Source organism: Phragmites australis, chromosome 19 (assembly GCF_958298935.1).
Source record: "Phragmites australis chromosome 19, lpPhrAust1.1, whole genome shotgun sequence".
In the NCBI taxonomy this organism is placed as follows: domain Eukaryota; kingdom Viridiplantae; phylum Streptophyta; class Magnoliopsida; order Poales; family Poaceae; genus Phragmites; species Phragmites australis.
The window spans coordinates 19465408-19482787 of record NC_084939.1 but is presented as its reverse complement, the minus strand read 5'-3'; the positions used below and the strand labels follow the sequence as shown (position 1 = coordinate 19482787).

Genomic DNA, 17380 nt, shown 5'->3' with positions numbered 1-17380 from the left:
GTCAGACAACACGAATTACACATATCAATATCAAGGTTCGTTACAAATTATTCGGTACAACATGACAACAATCGGTCATAGAACTCCATAATGCATGGATGAAAAGTTGAACAATGAGTCCATGGACGTCTCCCATCGTAACCTGAGCCAGAAGGACATGCTTCGCCATTGTTGCCACCTGCTGGACCTTTAGTGCATTTTTTGAAAGTGTGTCCGATTTCATTACACTTGCTACATCATTTCACACGACACCCGACTTCAGATTCGTCCATGTCATTATGAATCCTTATGGTCTTGAGATGTCCCATCAGCTGCTTCATGCTATCGTGATCTAGGACATACAATTTGTTCAGTCTAGGGTTTGTTGTGAATGAACCAGTAATCTCAAATCCATATAGCTCATGGTTCCATGTCTGAAAAAGAGCTTCCTTCATGACACATGATAGCCTTCACTCACCACTAGGTTTGCAAAATCAAGATTGTTCCAGTCCCCAGGGATAGGAACACTGTCATCATCGCTTGAGATGTCATCCACAAAAGCTTTCGCCCTCCAATCCTCCTACTCCATTTGTTCAATTAATCCATGGATGAGCCCCCCTCATCTGCGTCTTCAACTGGTTCCATCGGATCAGCTAAGGATTACACAACATCAGGTGCTTCCACCTCGTTTACCACCATTTCGTCACTCTCCTCCATAACACCTCCTCCCTGTAACTCCCCAACTCCCTCCGGTATCTCCATTGCATAAGCAACATAGGTGACCAATCTCTCTCTGTTGCCCACTCCAGGTACCTCTTCCAAACCAATGTTTCAGTTAGCTAGAACACATCCTAGTAAAAAACTTCAGTTCCATGGTTAACTACAACTAACAACCAACTTTTGTTTCACGGGATCTATTCTAAAACCAGCCATGCAATCCCACAATATTTTTCCATTGGTCTAGATATACCCTTCTCTGCTAAGTCAAACCTCGACAGATCTACCCCGTGTGAACCATAAACAATGTCCCATTCCCCATAAAAAGTCTTAAACTACCACTTATCCGACATACCTGCTTACAATTGACAAAAACTATAATATTATTTTGACTAACAAGAAATATATGTGCTAGATCTACAATAACATAACATAACATAACAAACACCTAGTGTTCCTCTAAATACTAGATCTGATATCTAACCTATGTCAAAAACTATACCTGATGGCTAACCTATCTGGTTTGTAAAAACTAAAATTAGAATATTTACCTTCACCATAGATAGATGTTGACAGGGCTTCGCCACTTCCCCTCCCTTCCCTCTCCTCTCCTCTCACTCTCACTCTATTTGCTAGAGGCACAAATGGGCATTATGCTCCCAGGGAGGGCCGACACACCTATTATATAGGAAAAGATGTTGTCCATCCGAAGGGCGATAGCTTTTCCATGGTCCCCACATGGCGTCGAGGCTCATGTCGTCCTTTGGAAGGGGGATTGGTCAATGTGGCAGCCACCATGGCATCCTAGTCGACTAGACAGATCATGTCACCCGTTGGAAGTGCGACAGATTGCATGTCACCCTTCCGCGCGACTTGGATTTCCTGTGCGTACCTCATCCATGTGTCTTTCAATCTACAACTCTACTTTGGCATATTGTGAAATGGGTATGTTCTAATAGTATATTTTCATGATCAATGAATAGTTTCTTTCATGTGGTCCCTTTCCCAACTAACCTCTCCTCATGTCTAGATTTAGGCATACCAGTTTGGCTCCTTTATGTAATCGATGCACCACTAAATGACTTGTTTGGTTCCGTAACATTCATTAATGTAAGTCTCTGGCCAAGAGTGATTCCTTACGTAGAACTTGAGAATGCCCATATACCTCTCAAACATGCACATTTGATGTAGGAACACAGGTCCAAGTAAGGTTATCTCATTCACAATGTGGACAATGAGATGTATCATGATATCAAAAAATGATAGAGAAAACCACATCTCAAGCTAACATAGAGTCTCTACCACATAGTCCTACAAAGCAAGGAGTCCTTTAGGATCAATTACCTTATGTGCAATTGCAAAGATCTGTGATTGCCACTCAAACCTTTTCTGGCTTAATACCTCTAGTTACAGTAGGAAGGAGCTGTGTAATCATAACAAGACAATTATGAGACTTCATGCTATTTAGCTTCAAAATTTTCATCGAAACCAATTTCTTGATGCTTATTGATTAACCTGATGGAACTTTCACACCATGCAAGCATGAGCACGCTTCAATTTTCTTAACCTTCTTCAGAGTGTTGGAAGCCGGGGAAGGTACTTTTAGCCATTGGCTCTATCTTGAGGGTGTAGCTTAGGCCTGATATTCATATCTTCCAAGCCCTTCCGTGACTTAATTACATCCTTTGTTTCGTCTGGAAGGTTTAGTAAGAGACCAAGAACATTGTCACCTATATTTTTCTCTACGTGCATGACATCCATGAAGTGGTGAATGTCTAAGTCCTTCCAACAAAGCAAATAGTCCTAAAGTATTGATCTCATTTCCACATTACCTTCTCATGTCTCCTCGGTCAACCCTTTCTCTTTCCAAGAATAACATTCATATTCTTAACCATATCAAATACATGTTTCCTGCTAGTAGATTTTGTAGGTGACCCATCCTCTTTTGTCCTATCAATAAATGCTCTCTTCATATTGCGGTATTTATGATCCATATGTAAGAACCGCCTTTTGACACATGTTACATAGTTTTGCATGAGTGATTTAGCCACATACAATCGGTTTCATCATAACACTGTAAGCATGCTTGCTTCCTTTTTACAGTCCGTCTTGATATGTTTCCAAGGGCGAAAAAATATTGATGGTCACAAACAACAAGGCACATAGGTTGAAGTATTCTTATTTGTACACATCCTAGTCCTGAACCTCTTATTTCCACAATGTTGTAAAATCTTTCATCAGTGGTCGTAAAACCACATCATATTGTTACTAGGTTGTGTTGGCTCTTAGACAATTATTGACATTATAAGGTACTTCTGCTTTTTACTAAGATAAGGAGGAATGTTGTAGATACATAAAATCACAGGATAAGTGTTGTGTTTGGTGCCCATGCTACCGAAGGGTTCATTTCATCAGTATTCACTTAAACCTTATATTCCTTTCCGCAAAAAAAAAATCTTTATAGATCTTGTCAATCTTTCTCCATTGTATAGCATCAGAAGCGTGTTGCAGTTTTTCATCTTATCGAAGTGCCACCATAGTAATTCAAAGTCCCTTGGGTTCACGAACAAATGTTGCAAGCAAAGAATTATGGGAAGATACCACATCACCTTGGTTGAAATTTTTTTCTTCATCACTTCACCATCATCAGAGTTATCCTTTGTGTTGTACCGAAATGCCTTGAACACAGGACATGCAACCATGTCTACATACTCTTTACGATAGAGGATACAGTGGTTCTAACATGCGTCTATTTTTTGCACTTTCAATCCCAAAGGACAAATAATCTTTTTTGCCATGTATGTGCTAGTGGGCAACACGTTTCCCTCATGTAGCATATCTTGTAAGAGACGTAACAACTCTGTGAAACTTTTATTGGACCAACAATGGGTTGAATTCAATCTTAGAAGTTTGAGCACTGAATGCAATAATGTGTATTTATCATCACAACTCGAAAAATAAAAGTTTCTTCGAGTCCTCAATCAAGGCCTCGAATTTATCAAACCCTTTCTCTTTACATAGAGCTTCTGCATCGCACAACATCTAATCCACATTAATATTGTCATCATCCAACATAACCTCATCTTCATCACACTCTTCATCACCGTCACCAATGTTATAACCATCTTCTTGCTCCTCTTCACCATCACTAATGTTGTAACCACCTTCCCGCTCTTCTTCACCATGCTCAGCCCAACATGTATAGCTAACACAACGTAACGAATTTTAGCCAAGTGAGATAGAAAATTTTCTTATCTAATAGCTACATTTCCATATCACCTAATTAACTAAATAGAAAAAACTTCCCCATTCATACATGAATCTTCTTAGATTGGATCTAGATCTAGACATTAAATTGGAGATAAATTGTTGATCTTTAAATGGCTAGAAGGTTAGGCTCATATAGATCTCTACCATGGAACAAATATTTGATCTAAAATACAAGCTCTAAATGGCTAGAACATGATGCATCTCATTCTACACCTAAACCCTAGTTAACTAATAATTCTAGATCTAATATATGGAATCAACATAGCTAAATCAAGTATTTGATGCATCATGTTTTATGGTATTTGCAAAAGAACACCCTTAGCTAGATCAATGTTACTTACCTTGCATCACCAAAAACGAACATTGACTCCAAAATCTGAGCCTCCTCCACAGAAATCTTGGAAAATGTTTGCTCCCCTCCGAGCAACTATTGTTCTAGCAACCCTGCTCAGTCTGGATAGGAGCTGCTCAAAGAAGATATAGTGAGAGATTAGTCCAGTCGGTTCTAAACAAGATCCGACTATGTTAATTTAAATATCACAATCTGCTTTGCATGGCAACCGACTGGACAATATCCTGGTAGGTTCTTGAATGGAACCGACTATATTCATTAAAATATCCTAGTAGGTTATGCACTCTACCGACTAGGATAATGTCTAGTCAGTTGCCAAGCTAAATCGATTGTGATATCTACTTACAAACCGAATGTGATAACCATCATCACAATCAGTTTTTCAAAACCGGTTGAATTTTGGGATTTAGAAGTAGTGGTTAGCACTTAATTGTAGTACCACAACTCATATCACTAGAGTAAACCCAAACACGACAATTTTGGTAACAATATGCATGGGCGAGCAGTAATTCTCAATGAAAAAAGTTTTAAGACACAAAAAAAATCTAGAAACGGTAACTATGGGGTATGTGCCTCTCATTCGATAGAACATCCAATTCAATTGAACGCCTTAGGCTTATCTCCTTCCTTATAGTTGGAATTCTATGCACTTGTCATGTATACCCTATATATCATGCAACAGAGGCCGCCACGATGGTTTGCCAAGCTTCCACAAATATCTTTTTCTCGCCACTCACATGATTTCAGATTGGATCTAGATTCTCAACACCTTATGATGCCCTTACTCATCTCCACTGCCCTATGTGGCCTTGCCTTGGTGCCCTAGTGGTGTGCATCCACCTCAACGCTAATTCGTTCCCTCCAGTTGCTACTAGCCAACTTCACCATATTTGGGGCTAGTAATCCAAGAGACGACACATCCTCTTCGTGGTGCTCTTGCGCACTAAACCGCAGTCATGAGTGACATCAATGTCATCTCCATCAAAGTCCATATCCCCATCTTCCTCTGCCTGTAGGCCTGGTACTACACTAAGTGGCAAACCAATTCGGCTTCCTCTCTCACATTGATGGCACTATCCTAGTAGCTTCAGGAGGCCTCATACTACATCAAGACGTCCCTGCCAATGTTCACATAGGCACATTCCATGATTCTTCTTCATGAGTTACGCTACGTGAACAAATATGTTGTCACCTCTGCCTTTACCCTCATCTTCACCAAGGCAACATCTAATTGTAGTTTGAATGGATGCTAGCATACTGGTGCGTCTTCTTCGTTGGACAGTGGCCGAGACAATAAACACAACAAAGTCCACTGTGGCATACTTCCTATCCAGTTGTCCATCAACCACAAGGCATCAAAGCCTATGCCAAACCCTATGGGCCTGTGGATCTTCTTCGACCCATGAATTATTGCAAAATAGTAGAATGCTTAGTGACTTCGTGTTGCATCAGGGCCCAACCTCTTCATTCCCCAACTTGTCGGTGTCTCCGGCCTGGCCTCACCACCTTCATGTCAGCATCTTCTTCCACTCCAACTCTCGGGTATGCTTCCCTTTTAAAGGTCAAACATGTAATTCTCCATGGTTATGGAGGGCTATAAATAACCCCTCCTAGGACCACTTTAGGGCTGATCTTTAGTCCCTTAGTCTTACTTGCTACCCTCTTTTTGAGTAAAATACATTGGTGGTTCTTAAACTAGAGACGAGGTGTCATATAGGTTCATAAATTTTAAAAATACAGATCAAAGTCCTAAAATTTTAAGTGTGTCATCGCATGTCTAGGTGTTGATATTACACCAACATTGCATGTTGATTGTGTGCCAACGTGGCCTCCTCTTACTCATCCAAGCCAACTCCTCATTGTCATTCACGAACACGTTTCGGGCGCCTGCCCACAAAACAATAGCAGCAACAATCGAACTAGAGCAAAGCCTACCTTCCCTCGGGCCAACGGCCATGACCACTACACATCCGCCACTGAGCTGGAGCAAAGCCTATCTTACCTGTGATCTTGCACATCGATGGTTGATGATGGCTCATCGCGATAGTCTCTAAGCATCACTGGCATGCAACAACCAAAATGGCGAAGTGGTGGGTGCATGAGATATTTGCATGTTACAATATAGCATAGTTGCTCCAAAACTAATTTGAGGGAGCCTCACTAAGGTGTTGGGAAAACGTTGAAGGTTGCAGTTGCTTGTCGGCTTCATCCCCTGGCGGTAGCAGCCTGCTCTTTCGCAGGAGTACTACAAGCAGCTTCTGTTTAGTATTCTAGTGTTCACGAATAATCTCCGGCGGGATGGATCTCCACATTTTGGTGTCCCAAAATCCGCCTCCCACCACAGTCCTCCCTGTCAGTTGCCGTGGATTTCATGCACGCTGCCACCTTCTTCCACGCCCAGCACTCCAATGCTGCCACCTTGGCCCTTGCTACTGTCCGGGAGCTCCAATGCATGCGCGCCTGCCACCTGATTTACCATGTCAACCTCCTCGACTGTTAGTTCACCTATGGCCGTTCCATGGGCGAGGTTGCTTCTATTGTTCCATGGCAGATGCCTAAAATAGAATGATAATGAAACAGCTTGGAGGAGCTAAGGAAGATGAGCCCATGTTGGCACACAATCAGAATGCCATGTTGGCGCCATATCAACGCATGAACCTGCCATGGCATACTTCAAAATTCTAGGGGCATGGATCAATATTTTCAAAAGTTAATGATGCTAGATGACACTCCATGACAAGTTTAAGCACTACCATTGCATTTTACTATTCTTTTCCTAACTATGTAGCCTCCATGCATTTTACCCTTAGGTGACAGTGTCTGTAGGCCCATGTTTCTCTTACTATTTAGACTCGTACGACAATTAGTCCATACATAAGTTCACGTCGAGGCATGAGAGAAAGATTGAATAAACTCTACTTTAACAGACTCTTCTCCTACCTAGCTCTCAGTTTCCTCACCATGCTTCTCTGAGCACTCTAAATCTGTAATTCTCCTCTTGGATCCTCTAGTTCTATCAAGAACCCAAGGTCTGCAACAAAAACTTGCCCTAGCCAAGCCGTGCACGTGGTATGTTCCTTGTTGGGGTTTGCTCCTACTCACTTGCTCGGTTGCTCCCCCTTATGCACCGCGAGCTGCGCATCTGCGTGGTGTGCGTGACATCGCATCCCGAACGGCTGAGTCACGGCGATTGGTGTTCGGTGGCCAAGGCGCGTTGTGCCATGCGGTGTGGCAGCCCGCTCCTTTCTATTATAGTGTAGATTTCAACACCAAAAGATTAAAACTCTTTGATGGATGCATGATGATGTGGCATATTATTCATCTTCTTAAGCATTTTTTTTGCATGAGCCTTTTTACCATCCTTGGAGGTGTCAAGAGTTATAACTTAACAAATTTCGGTATCTCTAATGGTATAATCTCATAGTACCTCATGGTACATCCAAGGACCGTAGAAGGGCTCTTCTTGCATTGCATATACTCTTGTAGAATAACAGTCCTAGCACTTCGCCACTAGAGTTTACTACTACAAAAGCTATTCTCTGAGACACCTAGGTTTCATTTCTACAGTTGGTTCCAACCGCCTGAGAAAGTGACCACGGCCCCGTACGGCTGTGGACCGCCTGTGAAAACTAATTTCCACAGACGGTTCCTTATGTGAACCACCTTGGTGCATTTCGCCGCTCCACGGTAAGTTCCCTACTATATATGATATCTCTAGATTTTTCTGGGGATTACGAAGCTACAACCACCGGAGTTATTTATTTTGCTTTGTTAGTGGCATTAATTTCAGTTGATATATTCCTTTTATCTTTCCTCTTTTGCCTGCACAGAGACTTCTTTTCCAGATCAGCAAACAACGACTGCTACCTGCAAAGATCTAACTAACACACACCAAACTTTAGGTCCCTAGTCCTCATCACCCATCTCCCGTGGGCCATGGCATGCTCTGCTGTGCATGTTGCTGACACTTGAAGCATCACCGAAGTCCAAATCAAACCACTGCCATCTCACCACTACTCAAAAGGCAAAACACTCTCAAGCTTGTGTAGGTGCAATAGTGCACGATGACGAGCCCCATGCACGCGCGGAAGGCCAAGCTCAGGAACCACCTCGTCTCCGCCAAGGCCAAGCTCAAGCACCATGTCACCCCGCGCCGCGTCCTCCTCCTCGGCGCCACCGCCTGCTCCGCGTTCCTCCTCCTCCTCACCCTCCGCACCCTCCACTCCGCCGCGCCCAGCGGCGCCAGAGCAAGCGCCGCCGCAGCCGCCTCCACGCTCGCGGCCGACGTCCAACACACCGGCCATCAGCAGCAGCAGGGGCACGAGTGCGCGGAGGTGCCGGTGGCCGTCGCGGAGGCTCTGGTGCACTACGCGACGTCCAACGCGACGCCGCTGCAGACGGAGGCCGAGGCCGGCGCGGCCGCGCGCGTTCTGTCTCGGCGCGCGCCGTGCAACCTCCTGGTGTTCGGGCTCGGCCCCGGCAGCGCGCTCTGGGCGGCGCTGAACCACGGCGGCCGCACGCTGTTCCTCGAGGCGGACGCCGCCCGGATCGCGTCCGTCCGCGCCGCGCGCCCCGCCGGCCTGGACCTCGAGGCCCACCCCATCGCCTACCAACAACACGCCACCGCGCTCGCTGACGATGGCGCCGACGAGCTCCTCGCCCTCCGTGACTCCCCGGACTGCACCGGCGCCGCAGCCTCCTCCCCAACGAAACCACTCTCGCCGGACCACCTGGAGCGGTCGGCGTGCAAGCTGGCGACGCGCGGCCTGCCGGCGGCATTCTACGAGGCGGAGTGGGACGTGATCATGATGGACACGCCGGTGCCGGGCGCGATATACACGGCGGGGGTGGCGGCGCGCGCACGTCGGCCGGGGGCGGGGGAGACGGACGTGCTGGTGCACGGCGTGGACAGCACGACGGAGGAGAGCTTCTCGAGAGAGTTCCTGTGCGAGGGGTACATCAAGGAGGAGGCTGGCAGGCTCCGACACTTCGCAATTCCTAGCCACAGGGACAAGGAAACCATGCCATTTTGCCCTTGAGATATTGTCACTCATATGTTGATGATATATATATTTATATATTATATATATAAAAAAGTTACTGTTGCAGGAATTAGAGCAAGAAAGAGGCATTTATAACATTTAATTTTTCAAGTTCTTAACTTTTTTTGTTGTTGTTGTTCTGGTGGAACAACTTTTGCGCTCTTTGATGCTTATGTGAGATTTCATATTTAGGTGTTGGTTTTATAAATGTTTTTTAATAATCATTGGAGGAATGGGACCTGAAGTTCTGTACTCTAGGATGATAGAATGAACATTTCCTAATACCTGTCACACTCTGTTATGTTTACATTTTTGTGATCTTGAATTGTCTTCATTTCAGGATTTTGATTTTTTTTTATTCAAAGTATTATTGAGAAAAGGTTCTTCACAACCATTGACGAATGAAAGGATTTATGTGAAATATTAAACAAAGAAGTGGAGTTGGTGATGAAGATAACTCTGCCTATAATTTCGAAGAAGTGAAGAATAAAAATTCCACCCTCAAGAAATTGCTTTCACCAATGAGCACAGCAGCAACCGAAATATAAGCACCAAATTTGACATCTGGAACAAGCATCCATCCATTGGCTCATTTTCCCAGCGCTACTAATTTATACAAATATACGAACATAATGATTGGAAAAGAGTACAACTTTAAGGGAACAGCTGATAATGAACCAACAACTGGTAGAGTTATACCGACACCTTTTGTTTCTCTTTTCAGTGAACTGGTTTCATTGGAGAAATGTCACAGGCAATGTCTTCTGATCTCGATATGACGTTTTTCCATTTTATTTCCTCAAAAGCTTCAGAAAGACAGAACTCAAGACCTGCAAACTTTTTTAAAAGAAAATCAAGCCTGGATTATTGCCGCTCATTTTAGCAGCCTAAATGGATCCAGTGAAAGATATATATATATATATATATATATATATATATATATATATATATATATATATATGGAAAACTTTGGGCAGGAACTCTGCCATTCAATTAAGATTAGAGGAAGAAGAGAAAAAAGTTTAAAAGATGGATAGGCCTAGTATATGCCGCAACAACACGAAGGAAAACTATTAGAGGAGCAACCGAAAAGAAAGGTAGATTTATAACAGCAAAACATTACAAGGCGGCAATTTCATGAGCTCTTTTCCATTGATCAATGTCCTGCTTGGCTTGGTACTCCACCTCACGTGCAGTATTGGAAGATGCTTGGAAGATCCCTAGTTTCGCTCCTTCCATATATTCCACATTATGTATATGATGATTCCATTACACATTCTTTTTTCCTTTCGTTGGAACAGTCTTGCCACGTTGGACCACCATTCATGTATGCTCGTGTAAGAGGCCGGATTGATGTTTTGTACATAGTGTAGGTTGTGCTATGTGAGGATGAGATCCCACACCACTTGGGCAAAAGGGCAATGTAGGCACATATGAAGGCTTGATTCTTGCACACAATTGCACATGGTGCAGGTTTGTTGATGTGGCCATCCACATTTGCCAAGGTCGTCCTCAGTGAGGACATTGTCTTGAATTATTGTCTAGGCGAAGAATTTGCACTTGTTCTCTATCCTCTCTCTCTCCAAATGAGACTCATGTTATAGGGAGAGTAGCATCCTTTAAATTGGGCAAGATGGGCAGATTTGATGGTGTATTGACCGTCTCTTGTCCATCTCCAGACAATGGAATCTGTGACATCCGATGAGAGTTGGACCTCCTGTAACCGAGCCCAAAGCATTACAAATTCTCGCATCTGAGTCGTATTGGTGATTTTTCCTTGAATGGCTTCAATCCAGTTGTTATTGGTTAGTTCTTTATTCAGTGTCCTATTTTTCCACCTTGATATTTCATACAAACTTGGTGCGATAAATTTTGGTGCCTCTCCTTCCAACCAACGACTATGCCAAAAACTTGCCTTGTCCCATTTCATAAATTTACAATAGTGCATATTGTGAATAGGAGTTTGTCAACCTTATCACAACTGGTGTCCATGCTGACCCAAACCTTGTGAGGGGCAGTCCATTCATACCACAACCATCTGAGCCTCAAAGCCTCACTAAACTTCTCCAAATACATTACACCAAGCCCACCTAAGTTCTTCAGTCTGCATATAGTGGACCAATTGACTAGGCAGTGACCACCGTGCACTATGCCATCTCCTTTCCAAACCATCTCCTTTCCAAAGAAAAGATTGACGTATTTTGTCCATTTTTTTGGCCATTTTACAAGCAAAAAAATTGTCAAATGATATGTCGGAATGGAGGAGAGAACTGAGTTGATCAATGCTAGTCTCCTGGCTTTGGATAGAAGCCTTCCTTTCCACCCCGGTAGCCAGGCCTCTAATTTCTCAATTAATGGCTGCATGTGTATCATTTTGAGCTTTCTAGTATGCAACATGAGTCTGAGGTAGCGATAGGCACACTTTTTCCTCTCGCTAGGGAAAGAATGCAGCACGATGTCCATATCAATTTCCACAGAACAGATTGGACATGCCGCACTTTTTTTGCAAAGTTTGTGCTTAGTCCAGTCACTTGGCCAAAGGATGATAGGATGCTTTCAGTCGCTTGAATTTCATCTGGAGTTGGGTTGATGAAAATGGCTGCATCATCTGCATAAAGAGAAGTGTGCATCTTTGCTGCCTAAGCTTGGATGGGTGACAGAATGCTCTCTTGTGTGTGGCTAAGTCCATGATCTTTTGCAGTGGATCATGGTCAGGATGAGCAACATTGGGCATAAGGGGTCTCCTTATCGCAGCCCCCGACCATGACTGAAAGGTGGCCCTGGGTTGCCATTCAACATAATTTTAGAGGATGAGGTGCCAAATAGGATGGAGATCCATTCACACCATTTATGCCCAAAACCTAGCCTTTGTAAAAGTTCCAATAGATATCCCCAATGAATAGAGTCGAAGGCCTTGGCGATGTCGAGTTTGAGAAAGATAGCAGGGTTTTTCTTCTTGTGTAGGTCTCTAATCAAATTTTGCGTGTAGAGGAAATTTTCTTCAATATATCACATTGTGATGAAAGAACTTTAACATGTGGAGACCAAAATATCCAAGTGAGGGCCCAACCTATTTGCTAAGAGCTTGGAGAAGATTTTAGCAATGCTGTGCATGAGGCTAATTGGTCTGAAATTCCCACCCTCATAGTATCTGCTTTTTTGGGGAGTAGCACCATGTGTCTGAGTTGAGGAGATCAAAGTTTGTCCCATTGTAGGCGTATAGATAATGGAAAGCTTGCACTAGGTCACTTTTGATGGTCTCCCAACAAACTTTGAAGAAAAGGCCAGTGTAGCCATCTGGCCCAGTGCCTTTTCTAATGGCATTGCGAGGATTGTGGCCTTGATCTCCTCTTCGGTAAAAGGGTTCTCCAGGTGGCTTAGGTTAGTCTCATGGTAGCCAAGGTATTCCCAGTCCAGCGTGTGGATTCTGGTTGGGGGGCTTCCAAGATGGTTGTTAAATTTTGATAATAGTTCTTGTTCTTTATCCTTTTTTTTTTGTAAAAATGACCCCATAGTCAGTTTGTAGACGTTGTATGTAATTTTTCCTCTCGTGAGATGCAGCCCTCACATGATTGTTTTTTGGTATTAGCATCCTCACGTCTGATCCAAGTGAGTCTTGAGCGTTGCTTTTTTCCTTGATTTTTCAATGACCACTAAACCTAGGCTGCGGGCTTTAAGGCGCTGCAGCAGTTGGTGTTCCGGTGGTGTGAGGGCATGTGTCTCTTTCGCCATGTCGAGTCTAAGGATTAATTCTTCGACAATGACCAACTATAGCTGGGTGTCCCCAATTGTTGATCTTCTCTATTTTTTGAGCGCTTTTGCAACACGTGCAAGTTTGATGTGCAGCCTCTTAATGACGTTTTTTGATTGTACATGTCGGCTCCATGCTTGTGCAACTGTTTCCCAGAACCTTGGCATTGAGATCTAGAAGTTTTCAAAGTGGAAACCTTTGTAGGGTTGGGAGGATATGTCACCATGAAGGAAGAGTGGGCAATGATCTGACATGAGGGATGTCAATGGATGTAAGAAACAAGATGGAAAGAGAAGTTCCCACTATTTAGTGCAAAAGAATTTGTCAATGCGGGTGAGAGTTGGGTTTGCCTGATTGTTGCACCAGGTGAATTTGCACCCATTGAGACTAATCTCTTTCCAAGCTAAATCATTAATTACCAAATTGAAAGAATCCATTAACCTCATGTTTAGGTTGTCATTATTCTTGTCCTCTGCTTGGTATATGAGGTTAAAGTCCTCTACAATGATCCACTCCTCTCTAACGTTTTTCGCTATATTGCGCAGCTCCTGTAAGAAATCCAATTTTGCCTCGTCTCCCTGTGGACCATACACCATGGTGAAAGACCAATTTTTCCAATGGCATGCATTGTTCAAATGTATCCTTCCAGTTTTTAGTAATCAGTGGATCAGAAAGCTCATAATGGTCTTCTGAACCTGCCAACAGTGTGCCTCCTCTAGTCTGTTGTGCTGGGAGTAAAGCGAAGTTTACAGTGAATTGTAGGCCTAGGATTTGCACAACCATGGGCTGGTCGATGATTTCTAGCTTAGTTTCCTGAAGGCGTATGATTGTAGGTGAGGTGGAGGAGACAAGCTCTCGGATTGCGTCCTTACGTGCATTTTCATTGAAGCATCTTACATTCTAACATAATATTTTGCAGTTAACTTGTGACATCGTTCTGGTTTGTAGCAACCGACATGTTTGTTGCCAGAGGGCCAGAGCGCAGGAGACGGATTTTAGAAAGGTGAGAATGATTTTTTTCAGGAGTAGCTAGCTGGTAGAAGTGTACTTTAACAAAGGTCGATGACAAGCTGAAGGACTGGTTCACTATCATAGTGGCATACAATACGCCAGATGGTCCAACGCTATGAAGTTCTAGACGCCAGAGTGTTTTGTGCAGAGAAGAAATGGCTTAGTTGATAGAAGAAAATATGCACGCTAGATGGTCTAGCGCTTTGAAGATGGTGCACGCAGAGCATTCCCAGTGAAAGGAGAAAATGCACAACACGCCAGATGGTCTGGCGACGAAGAGGTTGCTAACGCTAGACTTTTTTTTTGTCCAGAGAAGGTCTCAACAGGTAGTTTGGCATGGTTGTACATGCCAGATGGTCCGACGATGAAGATTGGCTATGCTAGAGTATTTTGCACAGAGAGAAGTAGCACGGTTTGGCTCAAGTTTACACGCCGGATGGTCTAGCGATGGAGTTGAAGGCAACATTGGAATATCCGGTGTTCAGAATGAATTTGAGTGGGGTTCCAATGACTAGTTCGTGGAGGATGTACACGCCAGATGGTCCGATGAGTATAATATATTTACACCGGATCATCCAGCGTATACAAAAAAGTTGAGCCGTTAGGGCAACAACTAGTCTGTGGGGTTGATGTTATAGATACCCCTCCACTCAATCATTTGAAGGTGTGGCTCATAGACACTTGTGAAGACATCTAAGCCACCAAAGTGCTTGAAGTTATCATCCAAGGTAATTAGCACATAGATTAGTGAGTGATTAGTGTTATTAGGCCTAAAGAGAGTTGTTGCTAGGTGTTGATGTCTAGAGATGGATTAAGGAGTGATTCTATCATGTACCAAGTGGTACACCGGCACCTTGGAGTCTTGGTGACTAGAGGACACCTTGGGCGTTGGTGGCTCAAGCTTGTTGACCATCCAAATTGGCGTGGAGTGGCAGCAAGAAGCTTGTATGGGGACATTGAGACCCCTGTCTTGGTGAATCAAGCTCCAAAGTGAAAATGACGGCAAGTGACCAGAAGAGATGCTTGTGGTGAGACCTTGCCTTGGTGGCTTGGTGGCTCATCTGGTTTGAGACCTTGACTTGGTGGTTTGATGGCTTAAGAGCAGTGAGTAGAAGAGTCTTGGTGACTGGGAGCATATCATTGGTAGAGCTTCAATGTGGACTAGTGGTGGCATTCATGCCATCAATACCATGGGATAAAAATCCCTTGTGCCGAGTTTGCTCTCTTTACCTTATTTACGTTTTCGTATTTATATACTTGCAATTTACCTTCCTAGAGTAAGTTGCAAACCTTTTGAACGGTAGAGTAGACATACTAGATAAACCTAGAGAACATTTAGATAGAAATTGATATAGGTTTATCTTGTGAAGTGTTTTGTAGCCAAATAGTTTAAGTGTCATAATTCACTTCGCTCTTTGGACGTCAGATCCTTACACCGGCTGATGGGAGGAGCTAGGAGGCTTGACAGCTACGTGGGAGGATAAGGACGACTGGGCATGAGGGATTTTGGTGGTGGTTGGCTAGGGCTACGGTAGTGGAGCGTCGGCAGTGGAGTTGCCGTGGTGGCGGGCGAGGGGTTGGGGGCAAGAGACATTTCTCTAATGAAAGATATTCTTGGAATGCCAAAATAGTGTCTCTGGTTTTGCTTCTTCTGGAGACATGAGATACAGAATCATGTACCGCTTGCTTGATCATGCAGTTAGGGAAATTCAGATACTTCTTTTTTGATGATTCAACAGTGGGTGAAATGCCCACCTAAGATTTGTATTGCAAGGTGAAAAAATGAACCATTTTACAAATGATTAGAGTCTGCTGAAAGCATGCCTAGCTAGCTGTAGAGTGGCTAAGTGTCCAGTATCTCCATGTTGTTGTAGACCTTTCTGTTCACTACATGAAAAACTGACAATGAGACACAATTTAGTGATGGGTTATTATATGACCCGTCAATTATGTAGCCTCGGATCGGGACCGAACATTGGCCCGTTACGGATAATAGGTCATCAATGATAGGTAATATTAATCTATCATATTGGTGATGGGTCATAACTAAACCCGTCACTTATTTCCTAGTCAAAAGTGACGGGTCTCCCTGTGGCACTCATAACTGACGGGTCATGTTACGACCTATCACTTATGACCTCGTATAGGTGAAGGGCCTCCTTGGGCCATTCATAAGTGATGTGTCACATTACGATCTGTCATTTATAAATATAACAAGTGATGGGTAATTTTATGACCCGTCATTTATGAGTTAGCTCTGTTATAAGAGCTGACAAGCTACTAGGCGTGCCTAACAATACATGATTCAACAGTATTTGCGCACAGTAGATCTGGCAATTTTTTTTGGTTCCGTTAGAGACACTCTAATATCTTGTTGATTTTAAGTTTGAATTGTTGCTAGGTCTTTGAAGGTTTGCATCTCCCGCTTTCCTCCTCCTCTAACCCCTATTTGGTAGATTTTTCGTGCTTTGACTTGTAATCGGCCATTGTGCATCTTTATCCAAAATCTTAGTGTAAGTGAGTTGTATTTATCTTAGATTTGATACTAGGTTTGTTCGATCTACCGCGAGATATCACAGATCTAGTGTAATTGTATGTAATTTTTAATTGCATGCTTAATCACACAATTAAGGTAATAATTGTTAATGAAGAATGAATGCTTTTTACATTGTAGATGGTGGACAAAAGTTGGATGTACCTTAAGAGCCGGACTTGTCCAGAGTATCTGTGCGGGGTGAAGTATGTCATGAGTTCCCGAAACCAGACAATATCCATGCACACTTGATCATGCATGGATTTAAAAAGAATTATATATGTTGGAACAAACATGGCGAAGAAGGCCTTAACGAAGGAGAGATGGATCAGGGCCTCAATGGCGACAGTGTGGATCAAGGACTCACACCCGGTGATATGGATCATGATCTCATGAATGAGGACATATTAGGTTTCAATGATAATGATCTCGAGGATTTTGTGGAGAATGTGGACCAGATGGTGCGGCACAACGAGTATAATAGTGGTAAGTTTGCTAAATTCTAAGAATTTGTGCGAGATTCCACTACGCCCCTTTATCCTAACTGTAAGGAGCAGTACACGTGGCTATTTGGGGACCTAAAGTTTCTATAGCTGAAGGCAACCCATGGTTGGTCTGATAAGAGTTTCGAAACATTACATGATCTACTGAGGGACATGCTACTGGAGGGGAACTTGGTGCCCGAGGGCATCTATGATATGAAGAAGATAATTTGTCCTTTAGGA

At 43.4% G+C, this 17380-nt stretch overlaps 1 protein-coding gene across 1 annotated transcript; it reads left to right on the top strand.

Annotated features, from left to right (window-relative positions):
* The first annotated feature begins 8268 nt into the window (after nt 1-8268).
* On the top strand, nt 8269-9625 carry LOC133900502 (glucuronoxylan 4-O-methyltransferase 1-like). Its single transcript, XM_062341661.1, has one exon. It carries the CDS (start codon nt 8383-8385, stop codon nt 9355-9357), a length of 975 nt encoding a protein of 324 aa, XP_062197645.1. The 5' UTR covers nt 8269-8382; the 3' UTR covers nt 9358-9625.
* The last annotated feature ends 7755 nt before the right edge of the window (nt 9626-17380 follow it).

Bases quoted from the DNA above. Each gene is read 5' to 3' on its own strand.
- LOC133900502 (XM_062341661.1), top strand. From the start codon at position 8,383: ATGACGAGCCCCATGCACGCGCGGAAGGCCAAGCTCAGGAACCACCTC.